Below are 18,553 nucleotides of genomic sequence, written 5' to 3' on the forward strand. Positions count from 1 at the left end.
GCCTGTGTGGCTCAGTCGGTTAAGTGACCGACTTCAGTTCAGGTCATGATTTCGTGGTTTGTGAGTTTGAGCCCCGCGTTGGACTCTGTGCTGACAGCTCAGTGCTTCGGATTCTGTGCCTCCCTCTCTCTCTGCCCCTCCCCCACTCACTCTCTGTCTCTCTTTCCTTCAAAAATAAACATTAAAAAGATTAAAAAAAATTAAAAATTAAAATAAAAACCAGGCACGGGTTCTCAATCCAAGAATTTATTGAAAACCATTGTGGGTTTTTTTTTTTTGTTGTTAATATAATTTATTGTCAAATTGGTTTCCACACAACACTCAGTGCTCATCCCAACAAGTGCCCTCCTTCTATGGAAAACCATTTTGAAACCATTTGCATTTTCAGCAGCCCAGTCTCCTAAGAAACCACTCCTGCTAGGACTCTGTGGAAGGAAGAGATCAGCTCCCTCAGGAAAGCAGGACCGCAGCCCCCACCATCCCCAACCGAGCAGTAGGTCACTCGGAAATCTGTACACGAGGGTGATTCTCTAGGCTGAACGGTGGCCACTGCCTTTCCTGCCAGGCAGCTGTGGAACGTTTGTTTGGGATAAGAACGCTCCACTGGCCCAACTTCTGGGTGGTGCGAGGCCGTTCTCCGTAATCCAGGGGAAGAGAAAGCAAAACGGGAACAGAGAAAGTTCCCCGTCTTCTGCCTCCAAGTGGCTTGCCTCCTCTGTGGTACAAGAGGGAAACTGTGCATGGAGAGGGTGTTGCAGATTCTTCTTACCCAAGAGTTAGTATTTTGTACATTTTCATTCGTCTGACCCTAGTGGTTCCCTCCAAAGTAGAGCAGGAGCTCTCTGAATGGACGGCCACTTGCCCTGAGCTCCTGATGAACCAACACTTCCCTTTGCTCGCCATGAAATGTACTGAACAATGTCCAGAGCACGCTCAGTCCTTGTGGCCGCCAGTACGACTGGGCACCGCTGCCCCGCCCGCGTACACGCTCCCCAGTCACTTGTGTTTCCTCCTAAGCCTGCTTAGGCTGCCTACACAAGCATAACTTAATGTTTAGTGAAATCAGAAGTGATTGGTAAAAAAAAAAAAAAAAAAAAAAAAAAAAAAAAAAAAAAAAGTTTGCTGATTCATTGAAAACAAAGTGGAATGATTTAGAAAGAATCAACAAAGCAGAGTTGTTGCTGTTGTTTTTTTTTTTAAGTCTGTCAAATTAAGTGTGCATGAGATAATCATAAAAAATCTGGTGGGAGAGCATCATTGAAACAGCAAATTCTGCAAGGTGGCTGCTCCCCAGGGGTCTCATGGTTTAGAGAAACCAAAATTGGATGCGTCAAAAGATGCAACTTTGGTGTGGCTTGTCCAGAAAAGACGATGTGGCGCTCCATATCAGGTGATTTGTTCGCAAAGGAACTGTCTTAGCCCAACACAGAGCCCTTGTTATGATTTCCTGGCCTCTCAGTTCACCACCCAACTTCTGGGTTTGAGCTTGCAGGATAAGCTGGCTTTGTGAAACATCTACTTACCTGCACTTAATACTCTCCTCTTGATTATTAGTAGTAGCCCACCTCCCTCCTTCTGGAAACATAGATTACTGAGTGGGTCCAGGAGAAAACATGAGAGCGGCAGTCAGAGATCACAGATTCTAGTCATTACCTGAACTGTATCTTAGAAGTCACCTTATCTCTTCAGGCCTCAGTTTCCTCATCTATAAAGTGTCTGCTGAGGAGGGATGCAGGGTGAGAAGTAGATGCTAACACAAAGAGGGGGGCGTCACACTAATCTTTCACGTTTCTCAGGTTCTTGAAAATGTTGTTCTGTGTAGTTCAGCTCATACAAGATAGGCAGTGTTCCCGAAAACATATACTCATCTTTATTTGGAACATAAAATAAAAATATTTGGAAAAAATATACAAATTTATTGTTAATGATAAGAATAAGCAAATGTATTTCAGAAAGATAATATTACTTAAGGGCACCTGGGTGGCTCAGTCGGTTAAGTGTCTGACTCTTAATTTCAGCTCAGGTCATGATCTCATGGTTCGAGCCCCATATCGGGCTCTGGGCTGATAGCATGGAGCCTGCTTGGGATTCTGTCTCTCTTTCTCCCTACCCTTCCTCCACTTGCTCTCTTTCTCTTAAAATAAATAAATATAAACTTAAAAAAAAAATAAAGGTAATATTATTTAGAAATTTTTACTACAAAGAAAAAAATGTAAAGTGATATATACACTTCTAATACAAAAATACAAGTTCATATATAATAAACACACCATATTTGTGTGCACACACATATATACGTGTATGTGCGTGTATATATATATATATATATATATACACGCACACACACACACTCACACACACACACACACACACACAAACACACACAAGTAAGATTCAAGTTACCGACATGTAATTGATCATTTGTATCCTTATGGTTTGAGAATGGGAAAAAAGTCTCTAAGATGCCACATCTCCAATGTCCGTGTTTTCTATAATAAGCTTTTGGGAAAAACCATACTTACTAATTTACAGTTCCAAAGTGGACTACAAGCTTTAGTTCTGGGAATAGCATGTAACATAAAATTGTTCAAAGATTTTCAAGGATTAATTTTAATTTTACAAGTACAAGACTGCAAACAGTTCTGGCTGGAGAACACAAACTACTCAAAGAAACAAACGCTGCCTTCTTTAAGTTTTTTTTTTTTTTAACATTTAGTTATTTTTGAGAGACAGAGAGAGACAAAGCATGAGCAGGGAAGGGGCAGAGAGAGAGGGAGACACAGAATCTGAAGCAGGCTCCAGTCTCCAGGCTCCGAGCTGTCAGACAGAGCCCGACTAGGAGCCTGAACCCATGAATCGTGAGATCATGACCTACGCCGAAGTCAGACACTTAACCGACTGAGCCACCCAGGCGCCCCAAATGCTGCCTTCTTTAAAATCTAGAGTTCTGCAATAGAACTACAATGAAAAATTAGCTCAGGATTCAACTTAAATTACAAATGAATTTCTTTAACAGCAACGAGGCTTGTCAAAAATACATGCTTCTAGATAAGAGGAAAACTACCAGAGAGCACTAATATTGTTTTGATATTTCTTTCATTTTTATTAGAATGGTACCTGAGGTATCCTGTGCCAAAAAAATTAGACACAAAAACTAGACTCCTATGCAAATATAAGAGATTTAAACTAGGCACGCATCACCTTTTAAAATAACCATTTGCCACTTGCGAGTGGGAAAAGTAATTGTAACATTCAGTTTACACACTGCCCTAGAATCTATATCAATTTCAAGTTTTCTTTTATGATTCAGCTATTCCAAGAGTCTGAAAATATTTCATTAAAAATTAATGTGTTACCCACACAAATGGCAAATATTGAAAAATGGAAATATAAATACAAACTAATAAAAATAGTAAGTCTACTAATACTGAAGAGGAAGGAAGACAGGAGGGGGAGGCGAGCATGTGAAAGGGAGAGAGAGTTTAAACATCCGGTTTCTATTCTGGACCGTTTATAGAAACAGACAGACACAGCAAGCGGAAGCCAAATATATTCTCGGGCTCTGACAGGATTTGTTTTCTATCTTGTCATTATTTGTACTATATTCTTCCTAATACTGCTTCTCCGGTGTTCTAGATTTCCTGACCGACGATACCAGTCTTGCTGAGAGCTTACACAGGAGAGCTGCGGAGGGCTGGGCGCCTGGGAGCCTGGCTGCCTGGTATGTTCCCTCGCTGCGGTTTGTAGGCACGAGACCATCACGACTACGTCCCCTGTCCTGTGCATCCTTCCCAAATCCCTCTGAACAACTTCCTGAGGATCGACACATGATCCCTGGTCTATTGCACAAAGGTCCAGACGAACACCTGGTGCCTATTTCACTAAGGCTTGAACAAAAGCAAACGAACTCACTCAACACTCTTTGTTTGCTCATTTTACAAGAGTGATTTCATGTCAAACAGCAAGCAAGTGCCTACCTTACTCTATCTCAGCCCTTGCAATTTAAATGGCATAGAGAGAAAGTCACATTGCTTATTAAACATGCAGCCGTGGACACACTTGTCCCTACATCAAAATAACACACAATAGAGTTCTCCTACACCAAAGATAATGAGGGAACTATTTTGAAAATATGAAAGATTTGTTTATGCAGACTATAAAAACATCCCTTTGCATCAAAATAAGTGTCCCTCTTTATTGCACACTGATTATTTTCTATAGAATTTAAATTGTACATGAAAGTATAATTGTGCCTTGTTTAATGTAAATTGATTGTCTCAATTATTGGGAAAGGATCTGAATTTTAATGGACTATTTTGCTGGAGATGTGCCAAGCGCATCAGCAAAAACTCTAATAGCTCTCACTGTGGAGGTACACAGCCAAACAGTTTGAGGGAAATCAGGAAAGACGGTAGGCTCCAGGATTGGTCCTAAAGTGGTCCAGAATCTAGTAAGCTTTTCTCCACGAGCAAGAAATCAGCCGTTAATTTTCAACGTTGAAAGATTCTGTGACAGTGAGGCTGAAATTTGGTCTGAAAAAATGGCAAGGTCCACATATTAGTAGAAAGGACTTCTGGGGCTGTACTTTTTTGTTTTAATGTTCTTTCGTTCTACAGATTAGGTAGGTGATCTATGCAAATCAGGGCTTTCCCCTAAAGGTGGAACTGACATAAAATCCCGTAGCACTGTGTCGCACAGGCACGAAGACACAGTTGAACGCAACACTTGAGTGTCTGAGGGAAGCCACCCCAGGAAGTTGGCTGCAGACACATCCCAGCAGCAGGCCACCATGGTTACTGCTTGACATATTTCCTTTTTATAAATCCAGTGTCTATGAAGTCAAGCAGATCTCCTCCATACTTAGAATCACGGGCAAGAACAGACCTCGGCCGTTTGGCTACCCAGATGGTTGCAACATCGCTCTAGTTAAATTACAACCAGTGACGCCAGAGTTATAGATCCACATCTGCCCAGAACTGCCAGCTTCCTAAGATCTTTTTCTCAAAGCCTCAGCCTCAAGAAGCACTGCTGACATAGATGTAAAAATCGCCTCCGGTCATAGTATGGTGAACTATTCACTACACAGCCAAACTTATATCTTGGCTATAAGCCATCATGAATTTAACTGCTATCTATTTGAGATATTTTAGGAATTGACAATACAAAGTTTTAATCATTTTGCTCCCCAAAGAGCCTCTTTTTGCAATGGAAAGCTGGCACTATTAATCTAGACATAGACGCAGATATTATGTGCAGAGTATAGATTGAGATTTGGGTCAGTGATAAAAATTTCTTCTCCTAGGGGTGCCTGGGTGGCTCAGTCAATTGAGCGTCCAACTCTGGCTCAGGTCATGATCTCACGGTTTGTTGAGTTCGAGCCTCATGCCAGGCTCTGTGCTGACAGCTCAGACCCTGGAGCTGCTTTGGATTCTGTGTCTCCCTTTCTCTGTATCCCTCCCCTGCTGACGCTCTGTCTCTCTCTCTCTCTCTATCTCAAAAATAAACATTAAAAAAATTTTTTTTTAAATTTCTTCTCTTATTCATCAAACTTTTCTATGATGCTAAAATTTCTATGATGGTAAAGAATTAAGCTGAATATAAGGCATTTCTTTTTATAACTGAGCCCAGAAAGAGCAACCTCAATGTTAAGATAGTTCAATGTTCACATTTCCTATAACTTTTTTTTTTAAGGACACAGAGTTTCCTGGCCACTGGATGGTTGATTAAAATTCCCTGTTTCATGATTAGCTGTCTCAAATTTTGGAAAATACACCCTAACAGTATGGATTCCAATAAAATGCCACACCCAGGGCACACCATTTCACTGCATGTGTATGAAGAGCCGCGGCAAAGCAACTGAACCAGGAGAGAGGAAAAATAATGTAAAAATGAGGGGAGTCCCAGACAAACAAGGGGAAGGTAGGGAAGGGGCAGGTGAGTAGCCCTCACTGGCGGGAAAGCAGCCCCGTGTGAACCACACGTTTGGCATCTTTAACACCCATCCTTTCTCCCATGCCCACATTTGCAGAGGGCTGGGTGAGCTCCACTTAGCAGCTAGAGTAGGCAATGCATCAGCTGGATGGATGTCTACTTTCTCTCTCGTCTAGCGTATAAACACTAACAATTTGCATTTAGTGCAAGAGAGTGACTCAAAAGTCACTTTCATGCTGCTTTTCTATATTTCTACAAAATGCCTTTAAAATCCCACTCCTTACTGGGTGCTCAGTCAATGAAGCATTCGACTCTGGATTTCAGCTCAGGTCATGATTTCATGGTTTGTGGGCTCAAGCCCTATGTTGGGCTCCTGACAGTATGGAGTCTGCTTGGGATATTTTCTCACTCTCTCTCTCTCTCTCAAAATAAATAAACTTTAAAATACCTGCTTTTTAAACTGTCACATACTTTTCATGGATGATAAGGAGAAAATGGTTCTGCTTATCATGTTCATACACACACAAACATTTCAAGGAGAGTAACAATTTTTTTAACCAATTAATTTCTGGAAAACAAAGGCCCAGAAAATCACCGTATATCATCAGGATATTATCAGAAAACCAAACATGCTCTTTAAATCTGTTACATTTCCACCACCAGCGAGCAGTCTGCATGTTATGCATGGCGAGAACAATGCACGAACTTGCTTTACCCCCTAAATGTACATGTTCAACTAAACAAAGGAAAACGCTTTAAAGGGTCTAAAGACATTGTTCCTTGTGTAATCACTTCCGAAGTTATTTTGTTCAAAATTACCAAAGAAATGTTAAAAACAACATGGAATCCCACAAAGGAGTCCATTCATCATGTTCGATTGATTCTAGATTGCAATCTTTTGTGCAACATCAGAGCTAAAAGAGCACAAAAGCCTGGTGCCCAAGGGGCTGGGCGCCCGGCTTGCAAATGCACGAGTCCTGCCTGCCAGGCTGAGGCTCCAGCTCTTCCTGAGACTGCCCTGTGAGCTCTCCGACCAGCAGATAAACCACCCTGCCTCAGCCAGGTCTGCCTCGGAACATAACCCCACAAAAAGCAGCCTAAAACTGAGTATCTCCTGAGAAAATGGAAGGTTCGGCCATCTCATCAGCAGAGCCCAGCTAGTGTTCAAGAGAAGCCTGCTATTTTGGGTTTTTCTTTTCCTTTGATTTATTTTTTAGTTAGCGATGGCCTACTATTTAATTGGGATTGCAAAATAAGACCCAAGAATGAATTATTTTCTTTAACAAAAACATACATTGCAGTAGCAGACCTGAAGCTCCTGTCAGTCTCAGAACAACCCAAGGCAGGGAGCGGTGGGGGATACATTCTCCCCTCCTTTTATGGATGAGGACACTGAGTCACTGAGAGAGGAGTGCCTTGCCCAAGAGGAGTGACAGCCTGTTCAGCAATGGGGCTGGGATTAGAACCCAGGCAGAAGGCTTCAGAAACTGCATGTTCTTAACCACTATGCACCATATGCTCCACTGGTAATTAAAAAATCTTTTCAAAAACTCATTTAGTCTTGCTGTAACAGGTGGGGGGTGGGGGGGGGGGGCTCTAGGCACATCAGCCTGAAGAGCCCCTAGCAAAGAATTTGACTTTTAGATGTCACACTGTCACTCACAGGTTGGAATGGGGAAATCTGCCAGGGAGCTTCACAGCTCAGGACTCCGGGGTCCTGGGGACCAGCCCTAGCTCAGATGCTGGCTGGCGGGGGACCCTTGCAGAGGTACTGCAGTATGAACTCTGGTGTTGGATGGCCCTGCATTTCTAGATCGGCCCTACCACTATGCATTAGCTAAGTGACAATGGTGACCATGGTAAGTCACATAACCTTTAGGAGTCTCAGTTTGCCCCTCTAAAACACAGAAGACAAGAATACTATCTTAATAGTACTGATCTAATAGTTGCATTCCATATGGCCTCTCTGCTGCTTTAATTACAAAACTACGGTCTTGTGTCAGAGATCACCAAGTCCCAACTGCCTAAGACGCACTGGGATTCCATGACACCATGACTGTAAGACAGCTGATCTCATAATAATGCTATATTTATATAGTGCAGAGTTTCCCCCTCCCCCAGTTTTCATACCTAGGATCTGATTTGATCCTCATAATTATTTTACATGGTCTTTAATCCCCATTTCACGGATAAGGAAATTAAGGCTCAAAGAGCTTACTTAAGCCTGTCCAAAATCCTATGTTGGCAGGTGACATAAACCCTGAGCTTCTGCTCCCTAACCACTGTTCTTTCCTTATGATAATTTGTTGTTTCTACAGAAGACAGGAAACCTATTTGCAGTAAGCTTGCAAATTAATGAAGAAAAAATGAAGGAATAAGAAAAATAGAAATAACTACTGACTGCTGTAGGGTCCCGGAGGAATGGAGTAGCAGTCTCTGGGTGTGGTATGTCACGGAGCTTGTCCTGAGGAAGAGTCTCAGGCATCCAGAGAGTACGGCACTCAGGCTTGCCTGGAAAGGAAAAGAAGCCAAGGTAGAGATTCCAGGAGGAGAAGTGAAGAAAAGAAAATGAAAGACACCTAACCAAAGACACATTTGCAGGAATGAGCATAGTCGGTGAAAGGTCATGGATCGGTCTGGAAGAGAAGCAGCAGCAGAGGGTACAGGGAATGCACATAATGAAGTCTCTCTCAAGGGCTGGCCTTGAGGCTGACACTATGTAATATCATTACCCCTGACAGGTGTATCAATCAGCGTCTCTTGGTGCCACCTTCTCCTGGGCTCTCAGTACCTCGCTGCTGCCCTCAAGCCCATTGGTCCCATGGTGGCCATCTTGGTCTGCCACTGAGGCACACTGCCCACATCTCAAGTCATGGGCTCCTCCTGCCACTCAGAGTCAAATGCCATGTCAAACCCTAGAATTTAGGATCTGGCTTCTGAGGTAGCTCTAAAAGGACTGGTTAATTTAGTCCAAAGTGCAGGTGAATTATCTCCCATGGGGAAAATTCTGGACCCACGGGAGACATGAGACAGAACCTGGACAGATAAACCTCGCTCTCTTTTCCTCCCTCCAGTGGGCTATTGGGAGGCAATTTCTTTGTAACAGGTTTGTCCAGAAGCATCTGTATGGTTGTGTCTTTGTGGTTTATCATGAAACAGTCACCAATATGATAATACATCGTCTTACATTGTTCTCCATTCTTCCATGCCTCACCTTCCTTTCCCTCACTCATTCTCCTGGGATAGCAGCAAGGAAACATCTGCCCTTAATTCTTGCTTAGGTTTGAAAACAATGGAAATGAAGGGATTGGCAAAATCTTCACTGATATCACGCACTTGGTTAATTAATATATCTAAAAACAGATAGAAATACACACCAGAGGAATAAGTCATAGAAATGGAAATCGTCTCATAATGCAAGAAAAATACTAGCAAAAACAATCTATGAACTCAGGCAATAGAAACAAGGTACAAAATTAAGGATATGAAATGCTGAGCAGAAAGTGCTCACGGGGACACTCTGGCTTTGCAAGTGTGAGACAAACATCACCGTATTCAAAAAGTTGACATCACAGACAGTCTTTCCCGATGTAAAATCCTTCAACAGTGCTCAGGATAAACTCCAGGCATTTTTACATGATTCAAGAGAAAGACTCTTCCAGATCTGCCCTAACAATGAGGAAAAAGTTAGATAATCAATAAAACCATAACTTTTCTTGAGCCAACCAGGGCTGAGGTCACTAGACAACCACACGAACTCAATTCCAAAAGGTGATATGCCGCTCTGAGGAGAGACAGAAACTTTTGAGCTTTTTTATCTTTGGAAGAGACTGGGAAAGAGCAGTGGCCACAATAAATGTAGGTAAGAGGAAAGCAGGTGAAGATTTTAATGGACTCTTAGAGTATGGCCTCTTTAACAGTCTAGAATCCCCATGAGTCCCAGACACAGGAGGGTAAAAGGGATTTGCACTCATTCTCAAGGACCTCTCCACAGGCTTCCTTCCATTGGATGCTCACAAGAAAGATGGGGGGCAGGAGAGGAGACCACAGAGCTCCCCTTGTACATCTCCAGTTGGGGCACAAACACAAAATCTTGCCCCCTAACTAGACTCTTTTGTCATACAAAGCAAAAGCCTCAAGCTTCTGGATGAGGGGTAAGAAACCTGAGGAAAGGTCCTGGGGGAAGGTGAGAGGTAAAAGCTATCTTCCCCCGGAAGATGGGTGGAAACGTTGTGCACAGGGACCAAGGAATAGATAGTTACTGAGGGAGGGGTAGAAGCAAATCCATCATGGTGTGATAACAAATGTCTGAAATGCAGCTCTCAGGGGTGGTGGGGATGGGGAGAGAGAAGAGGTCCTCTTTCATGTCTGCCGATTTCTGTGATGTGAATCCTTCTGCCATGGCCAATTTAAAACTACCAACATGGGGGCACCTGGGTGGCTCAGTCGGCTGAGTGTCTAACTTCAGGTCAGGTCATGATCTCACGGTTCATGTGTTCAAGCCCCACATCAGGCTTGCTGCTGTCAGCACAGAACCCACTTTGGATCCTCTGTCCCCCTGTTTCTCTGCTCCTCCCCTACTCACATTCTCTCTCAAAAATAACTAAAATATTAAAAAAATAAAACTACCAACATGATGTCAAATGCCTCACACATTTCTAAAAATTTAATAATCAGCTCCAGCATACAAAGGAGCTGACCCTGTGGAAGCCTTCCTATGAAGTCCATCCCAGCCCCATCCCCATCGTAAGCCATGATGACAGTCTAATAGAAAGGCTAGAAATAAAAACGAACAAACAAAAAAGCATCAGAAATAAAGAATACATGTGATGGGCCTATTGGCAGAAGGAACTCAACAGAGTGAGAAAATCATTAAGTTTGAAGACTGGCCAACAGAAATGATCCCAAGTGAAATACAAAGATGGGGGAGAGAGTCTAGAATGGTATACCCAAGAGCTACGGGCCACGATCAGATGGTCTAACCAATGTGTAAGCAGAGGTCCAGAAGAAGGAGAGACAGGGAGAGGATGGGAAGACCTGACCCCTCTGCCTACTTCCTCCACCTCATCTACTATTCATTCTCCCTTTAGATTTTAAAGCCATGGTGTCAGTTCTTGAAGAGACCATGTTCTCCTTGACCCCCAGGACCTTCACACACGTACTCCTTTTTGTCTGTTAAGATTACTTCTACTTCTTTCCAGGATTCAGTCAGGGACTGTTTCTCTAAAGAACTGTACCCTGTCCCTCCAAACCTGGGTAAGGTGTCAGTCTGACGTGCTCACAGAGCACCCTGGGTTAATCGTTTTAGAGTAGATTATTCCACTGGGATTACCGTGTGCTTCCCTTGTGGGTCTGGAAACTCCTTAAGGGTAGAGATGATGGCTTTTTGCTTTTGTATGCTCAATGATTAATAAATGTTACTAAATATAAGGATATATTAATACGCCAGAAGATATAAAATAGAGCTCAAGCCAGACAATCTAGTACAGGTTTTCATATTTAACATGCAATGTTTAAAATTCTAGTTCACAGCAAAGCAACAAACATGACTACTGATATTAAAAATAGATCCTACTTAACTTAAAAGCACAAAATTAAATTTTGTTTATTAAAAAAAATTTTAAGTTTATTTATTTATTTTAAGAGGCAGAGCACACAGGAGGGGAGGGGGGGGGAGAGAAAGAGAGAGAAAGAGAGAGAGAGACAGAGAGAGAGAGAATCCCAAGCAGGCTCCACACTGTCAGTGCAAAGCCCGATGTGGGGCTTGAACTCACAAACCATGAGATCATGACCTGAGCTGAAATCAAGAGTCAGACGCTTAACTGACTGAGCCACCAGGCACTCCAGCACTAAATTAACTTTTAAATCATAAGCGTTAAGGTAATGAAAACGCTCATGAGAAGTTCTCAGTCTACCTAAACAATAAAACCAGAGAGAGAAATTTGGCTCTAAAGAGTGAGCTTACTCAAAGCGGTTTACGTTGGAAGAAATGCGTAGGGATTTTAAGCATGGAAATACACTTTTTGTCCTGTAATGTCAGAACAGAAATTTGCCTGCTCTTTCTAGCAAAGGCTCTGTCCAAAGAGTGTTCAGTGCACATAACCTCTAGTGGTTCTTTGTACAATTTGAACATATGTTTAGTACTTACTTTTAATTGAATATTTTTCAGTATCCAGATTTAATTGTGAAAAAATATAATATAATAAACATTATAAAAATATTATAACTGGCTTATAATGGTTGGTTTGCTAAAATATTTGTCTCCAAAATGGCACTATTTATTTCCTACTACTTTATGTTCTTAGAGTTTTTATTTTTAAATTTTTAAACGTTGTAACAATTTCCTTCCCAGGAATAGAAGTTAAAATCTGTTAGTTTTTTGTTTGGTTGTTTGTTTGTCTGTTTGTCCTCCTCCCAACTATGCTGAAAATATGACTTTTTAAAACAAGTATCCCTCTTGAAATTTTATTTGGGGCTCATACTGAACACTTCCACCACTGAATGGAGCACGTATACACATAAACACACACACATTCATATACTCTCACTTAGAAAACCTTAGACATATCCCAGGTATGGTCCAAGATTTTTCTCCATAAACCAGTTGTTGGAGATTCAGAAGGGATTTCCCCATAGAAACAATATTTACGTAAACATGGTATTTTATTTCACAGACTAGCTCATGAGAGCCAATTTAACCCATAATGTAAATAAACTACCTTCTAGAATGTTAGCCTCTGGAGTTCTTGTTCCATCCCCATCCCCAGAATCTGGAAGAGAGCCTGGCGTGTGTTAATGGGCTGATAAGTATGTTGAACAGAGGATATTGAATGAATAATAGTGTGAAACATTTGTTGAGCATTAAGTCTGTGCCAGGCACCATTCTAAAGACTTTTCATGGATTATTTTAGGCAACGATCACATTCCTATAAGGTTGCATTTTTCAGATGAAGGAAGTGAGGGAGTGAGGATAATGAAAAGTAAGATTTCAGGAATTTGCTCATGACCACATGGCTAGAAGTGGCAAACAAGAAAAACCCACAGGGTCTGGTACTTGGATGCATGCTCTTAACTACCATACACCTGTCTCTTTACTTCCCGTTTTAGGTCTTCCAAGCAGAGGACTAGAACCTGAAGGCAGCTTAAAAAATATAAGTTCCAGAAGGGCAGGGATATCTGTCTGCTTGTCGAGTGATTTATCCAAACATATCAGTGCTATATGATAAGCACTCAAAAAATATTTCATGAATAAATGAAAGGGAGGCTTTTTTCCCCCTTTTCTTGGGTATTGGGCCTATTCTAGAAAGACGTGTGAATTATATTAAAATGTCTGTGGCATCTTCCTTACTCTGTTTTGTTGGGTATCTTTCCATTTCATCTATTCTCAGGTGATCAGCTATGACAGTGCCTGCCTTCTTCCAATTGTAGTGTCTAGACAGGCTGCTCTAAATAACGTATTATCCACTCCCGGATCAGAATTCTAATTCCTGGAGTTACAACCTCCTCTGTTATTGGGAGGAAAGCAATCTGACTTCAGGTCTTCCCATTAAAATATAATCGAACCTGGCTTCCAGCCCTCTTAGGGACTTGTCAATAATACATGGAATAATTGGATTTTAAAGTGATTGCTGGCTAACCCCAACTGGCTCATAATTTTGGTATAATTTGGGGGGAAAGGGTCAAGTTTTCTAAGTTGTTCCTGGTTTTCGTAGCTTCCTCCTTTCCTCTACACAATACTCTCAGATCGTTTGTCCTTAGACCCTCTAGGGAGGCAGCCTACCTAATTCCCCACATCTCCATGGTCCAGCAACATGAAGGCTAGAGATACCCAAGAAACATTTCAAAATAAACAGGATGCAGCTTCTTTCTCAGCACCATATGGATTACTTATCATCTTCTATAATTTTATATTACAAAATAATGGTATATAAATAAATCTAAAATAACACAGGAGTTATGTTAATTTACTTTTAACAGTATGTTGTCAGTTACCCAAAAAATACAGATTCCCAAGCAGCACATCGCCAAAGCAGTGCCTCTCTACAGCAAATTGGTGAGGGTGGGAGGAGATGGGAGGTGGGGATTATACATACATTTGCTTTAGCAAGAGAGATGCAGACAATTCACTCTGAATTACAATTCATATAGGACTTGAAACACAGTTATGGAGAAGACAATACATTGCTGGAGCAAGAACGCAATATGGAACCCTGGGAGGTTAACAAAACAACCCAGGACAAATGGAATTAATTACCATGAAGCTAAATGAAGAGCATTTTACAAGTGAAAGCAAGAACAGCAGCATTAAAAACCCAGATGACCTCAGGGCAACACTAATGAGACATCGGTAACTGCAGGCCGTGCACCCCCAGATCATCGGAAGTCAAACTACCTGAGTTTGTGTGGGGTCCTGGGAGATTGGCAAGGCGCGGAAGCCAGTGGAATATTGCGTTAGCATTCTCAATAAATTGTTTTGATTATAAAAACTAAATCTTCCGTGTAATAGATTTTAAACTGCCCCTGAGAACTGCAGAATGGTCCTATGATGTTGGGTCAATCTTCTGCCATCATGACCCAGGGCACTTCAGTTTGTAAGTTGATTAGTCTTCTAAATGAGGGAAGATCAACTCAAAACATTTCCTCAGGGACAGGAAAAGCTGTATGACTATAGACCCAAAGCCAACATCAATGGACTTCTGATTTACACAAGTCAGAACAAGAGATCAAACAAACACTCCAGGACAACCGACTCTTGCCCAGGCTGCCAATGGAGGTGAGTCCCGTGGGATACCCCTTCTTCTTGCCTGTGGAGCTCCTGGAGACATGAGAACAGCAGGAGGGACCTCCCAGGAGATGGTCTGTGATGTCACTCTGGAGCTCCCTGCCCCCCATCAGCCCAAACAGAGGGAGCCTGCAACCAGGGGAGAGAGGCAGAGGGGGTAGACCCTTTTCACCTCTGTACCCCCTAGCCTTGAGTGGTGACTGGGACTAAGTAGATGCCCGATAAACAGAGAATAAGCCAATTCTGGCCTCAGCTCACTTTACCAGGACCCTATCTGGGAAGCCACATTCATAAGCTCATATCCTTCTCTGAGCCACCTCTGCGCAATGCAAGAGGTGACCCACTCCTGGTCCAGGATTAATCCTGGCTAGAGCTTGGTGTCCTGGAAATCTCCAAATTCATCGGATTCTCAAACCCCTTCCAGAAATACATACTTTTGTGAACCCCCTTAGGAATCAGTGAAATGATTTCATAGTTTTTATATGGTATGATTAAGAGGGATTTTTAAAGTAATAAATTGTATTTGGAATAGGTATACATTAAAACTTTTTAATATAATATAAGGCTTATTTTTAAAGTAATTTTCCTGAACCTGAAAATGTCCTAAGAAACATCACCTATTAAAAAATATGATGAGAAATGGATTTGCATGGTCTCTACCTATCTCCCCACAAGATGCTTAATGATTTCTCTTGAGCGGAGAGATCTGGCAGACACTATCTCGACCAAGTGACCAAAGTCCACACCACCAGTGGCAGGACACGGTGACGGCTCGTTCCCCTCAACATGATGCACTGAGGACACAACCCTGTGGGATTCATGCCAAAAATGCCCGACCTCAGCCTCAGACAAACCCACACTGACAGCCACTCCACAGATCAGATAGGCACTATCACAGATCAGGTTTCTCCACACGAGAGAAATTATTAAGTGTCTAAAGACTACTAAAGAGGGGCACCTGGGCGGCTCAGTCAGTTAAGCATCTGACTTCGGCTCAGGTCATAATCTTGCAGTTCGTGGGTTCGAGCCCCGCTTCGGGCTCTGTGCTGACAGCTGGAGCCTGGAGCCTGCTTCAGTTCTGTGTCTCCCTGGCTCTCTGCCCCTCCCCTGCTTGCACTGTCTCTCTCTCTCTCTCTCTCTCTCTCTCTCTCTCTCTCTCAAAAGCAAAAAACATTAAAAAAAAAAAAAAGAGAGAGAGAGAGAGAGACTACTAAAGAGAACTACATGCAACATAGAATCTTCGACCAGAACTGGAATATTAGGGGAAAAACTAGTGACATTCTAATAAGGTCTAGAGATTAGTTCCTACGATTGCATCAGTGCTAATTTTCTGGGTCAGATAACTGAACCGTGGTTATTTCAGATGCTTACATTTGGGGGTGGCTGGGGTGAAGGACATACAGGAAGTCTCAACTTTTCTGTAGGTCAAATTTTTTCAAAATAAAAAGTTAAATAAAAGTAATTTTCTGGGAATGCAAGCTGGTGTAGCCACTCTGGAAAACAGTATGGAGGTTCCTCAAAAAACTAAAAATAGAACTACCCTACGACCCAGCAATTGCACTACTTGGCATTTATCCACGGGATACAGGTGTGCTGTTTGGAAGGGACACGTGCACCCCCATGTTGATAGCAGCACTATCAACAATAGCCAAATGTCCATCGATGGATGAATGGATAAAGAAAATGTGGTATATGTATATGCAATGGAGTATTACTTGGCAATCAAAAAGAATGAAATCTTGCCATTTGCAACTACCTGGATGGAACTGGAGGATATTATGCTAAGTAAAATTAGTCAGTCAGTGAAAGACAAAAATCGTATCACTTCACTCATATGAGGATTTTAAGAGACAAAAGAGATGAACGTAAGGGAAGAGAAACAAAAATAATATAAAAACAGGGAGGGGGACAAAACAGAAGTGACTCATAAATATGGAGAACAAACAGAGGGTTACTTGAGGGGTTGTGGGAGGGGGGATGGGCCAAATGGGTAAGGGACACTAAGGAATCTACTCCTGAAATCATTGTTGCACTATATGCTAATTTAGGTGTAAATTTTAAAAAATAAAAAAATAAAATAAAGTAATTTTCTGGGGCACCTGGGTGGCTCAGTCGGTTAAGCATCTGACTTCGGTTTAGGTCATGATCTTACAATTTGTGGGTTCAAGCCCCACATCGGGCTCTGTGCTGACAGCTCGGAGCCTGGAGTCTGCTTCAGATTCTGTGTCTCCCTCTCTCTCTGCCCCTCCCCTGCTTGTGCTCTCTGTCTCTCAAAAATAAATGAATGTTAAAAAAATTTTTTTATATAATTTTCCTATGTAACAAATAATACCAGCTATTTCATTTACATAAATTAAATTCTTAATGAATTAATTACATAAGCAAAAAGGCACAATTGGCCAGTAAATAATACGTTTTAGGAACAAAGTGTTCTCTAAAATGTAGATTTTAAATTAAATTGATGTATAAGAATCAAAAACCTACAAAAATAGCTACATGATATTTTTGAGGATTCTTGTTTTTTTTTAATGTAAAATTCAACTGTTACTCTTATTGCTTCATTTGTCTATTGTCTTTTTTTTTTTTTTTTTTGAGAGTAATTTAAGACTCACAGCAAAACTGAGGGGAAGGCACAGAAACTTTTCACATACCCTCCCCTCCCCACACATGTGTAGACCACCAGCCACTATCAGCATCCCCAGAGAGCAGCACATTTGTTACAACTGATGAATGGACATTGACATATCACAATCACCCCAAGTCCACGGTTTACATTAGGTTCATTCTTGGTGTTCTTCATTTTATGGGTTGAGACAAATGTGGAATGACATGTAGACATGCAGACACTATTAGGGTATCATCCAGAGTATTTTCACCACCCTAGAGATCCTATGTTCTCCTCCCCACTGGTACCCATGGCAACCACTGATCTTTTTACTGCCTCTGTCATTTTGTCTTTTCCAAAATGTTATACAGTTGGAATCATGCAACACATAGCCTTTTCAGACTGGCTTCTTTCACTTAGCAATAAACATTTAAGGTTCCTCCATGTATTTTCAAGGCCTGATAGCTCATTTCTTTATAATGCTGTGTAACATTCCACTGTCTTGCTCGTTCCACACTTTATCCATGCACCTACTGAAGGATATCCTACTTGTTTCCCAGTTTTGACAATTATGAGTAAAGCCTCTTATAGACATCTCTGTATAGGTTCTTGGGTAGATACAAGTTTTCAACTTCTTTGGGCAAATACCAAAAAGCATGACTGCTGCACCACACATTCAGTTTGGTAAGAATTTGCCGAACTGTCTTCCATTTTGCATTCCCATCAGCAGTGAATGAGAGTTCCTACTGCTCCACATCCTTGCTAGCATTTGATGGTGTCGGTGTTCTGGATTTTGAGCATTCTAACAGGTATGTAGTGGTACCTCACTGTAGTTTTAATTTGCGCTTCCCTGAGGACATATGATTTGGAGCATTTTTCATATTTGCCATCTGTATCTCTTCTTTAGTGGGGTGTCTGCTGAGGTCTTTGGCCCATTTTTTAATTGGATTGTTTGTTTTCTTACTGTTGAGTTTTAAGCGTTCTTTGAGTATTTTGGACAATAATCCTTTATCAGATACGGGATATTTTCTTCCAGGCTGTGGCTTGTCTCTTCTCATTCTCTTGACATCATGTTTCTCAAAGCAGAAGTTTTACACTTAAATGAAGTCCATCTTATCAATTACTTCTTTCCTGGATCACGCCTTTGGTTCTGTGTCTAAAAATGTCATCACCATTCCCAAGGTCGTCTGGGTTATCTTCTAGGAGTTTCAAAGTTCTGAATTTAATATTTTGGT

The 18,553-nt window shown here is 41.6% G+C and overlaps 1 protein-coding gene across 10 annotated transcripts in view; it reads right to left on the reverse strand.

Moving 5' to 3' along the window:
- Positions 1-18,553, reverse strand: part of SDCCAG8 (SHH signaling and ciliogenesis regulator SDCCAG8) — a 258,511-nt gene that overhangs the window by 52,041 nt on the left and 187,917 nt on the right. The window contains exon 17 of one of the 10 annotated variants that reach the window (XM_042926502.1): positions 1,175-1,868. The exons of 7 other annotated variants lie outside the window; for them this stretch is intronic. In XM_042926502.1, coding sequence (XP_042782436.1) covers positions 1,865-1,868 — 4 coding nt within the window. In that variant the 3' untranslated portion in view covers positions 1,175-1,864. Of the gene's footprint in view, positions 1-1,174; positions 1,869-4,333; positions 4,533-8,358; positions 8,443-18,553 lie in introns of those variants that run through there. 2 more of the 10 variants (XM_042926499.1, XM_042926501.1) reach the window with 2 other exon arrangements.

This window comes from Panthera leo, chromosome F3 (assembly GCF_018350215.1).
Source record: "Panthera leo isolate Ple1 chromosome F3, P.leo_Ple1_pat1.1, whole genome shotgun sequence".
NCBI classification, from domain to species: Eukaryota; Metazoa; Chordata; class Mammalia; order Carnivora; family Felidae; genus Panthera; species Panthera leo.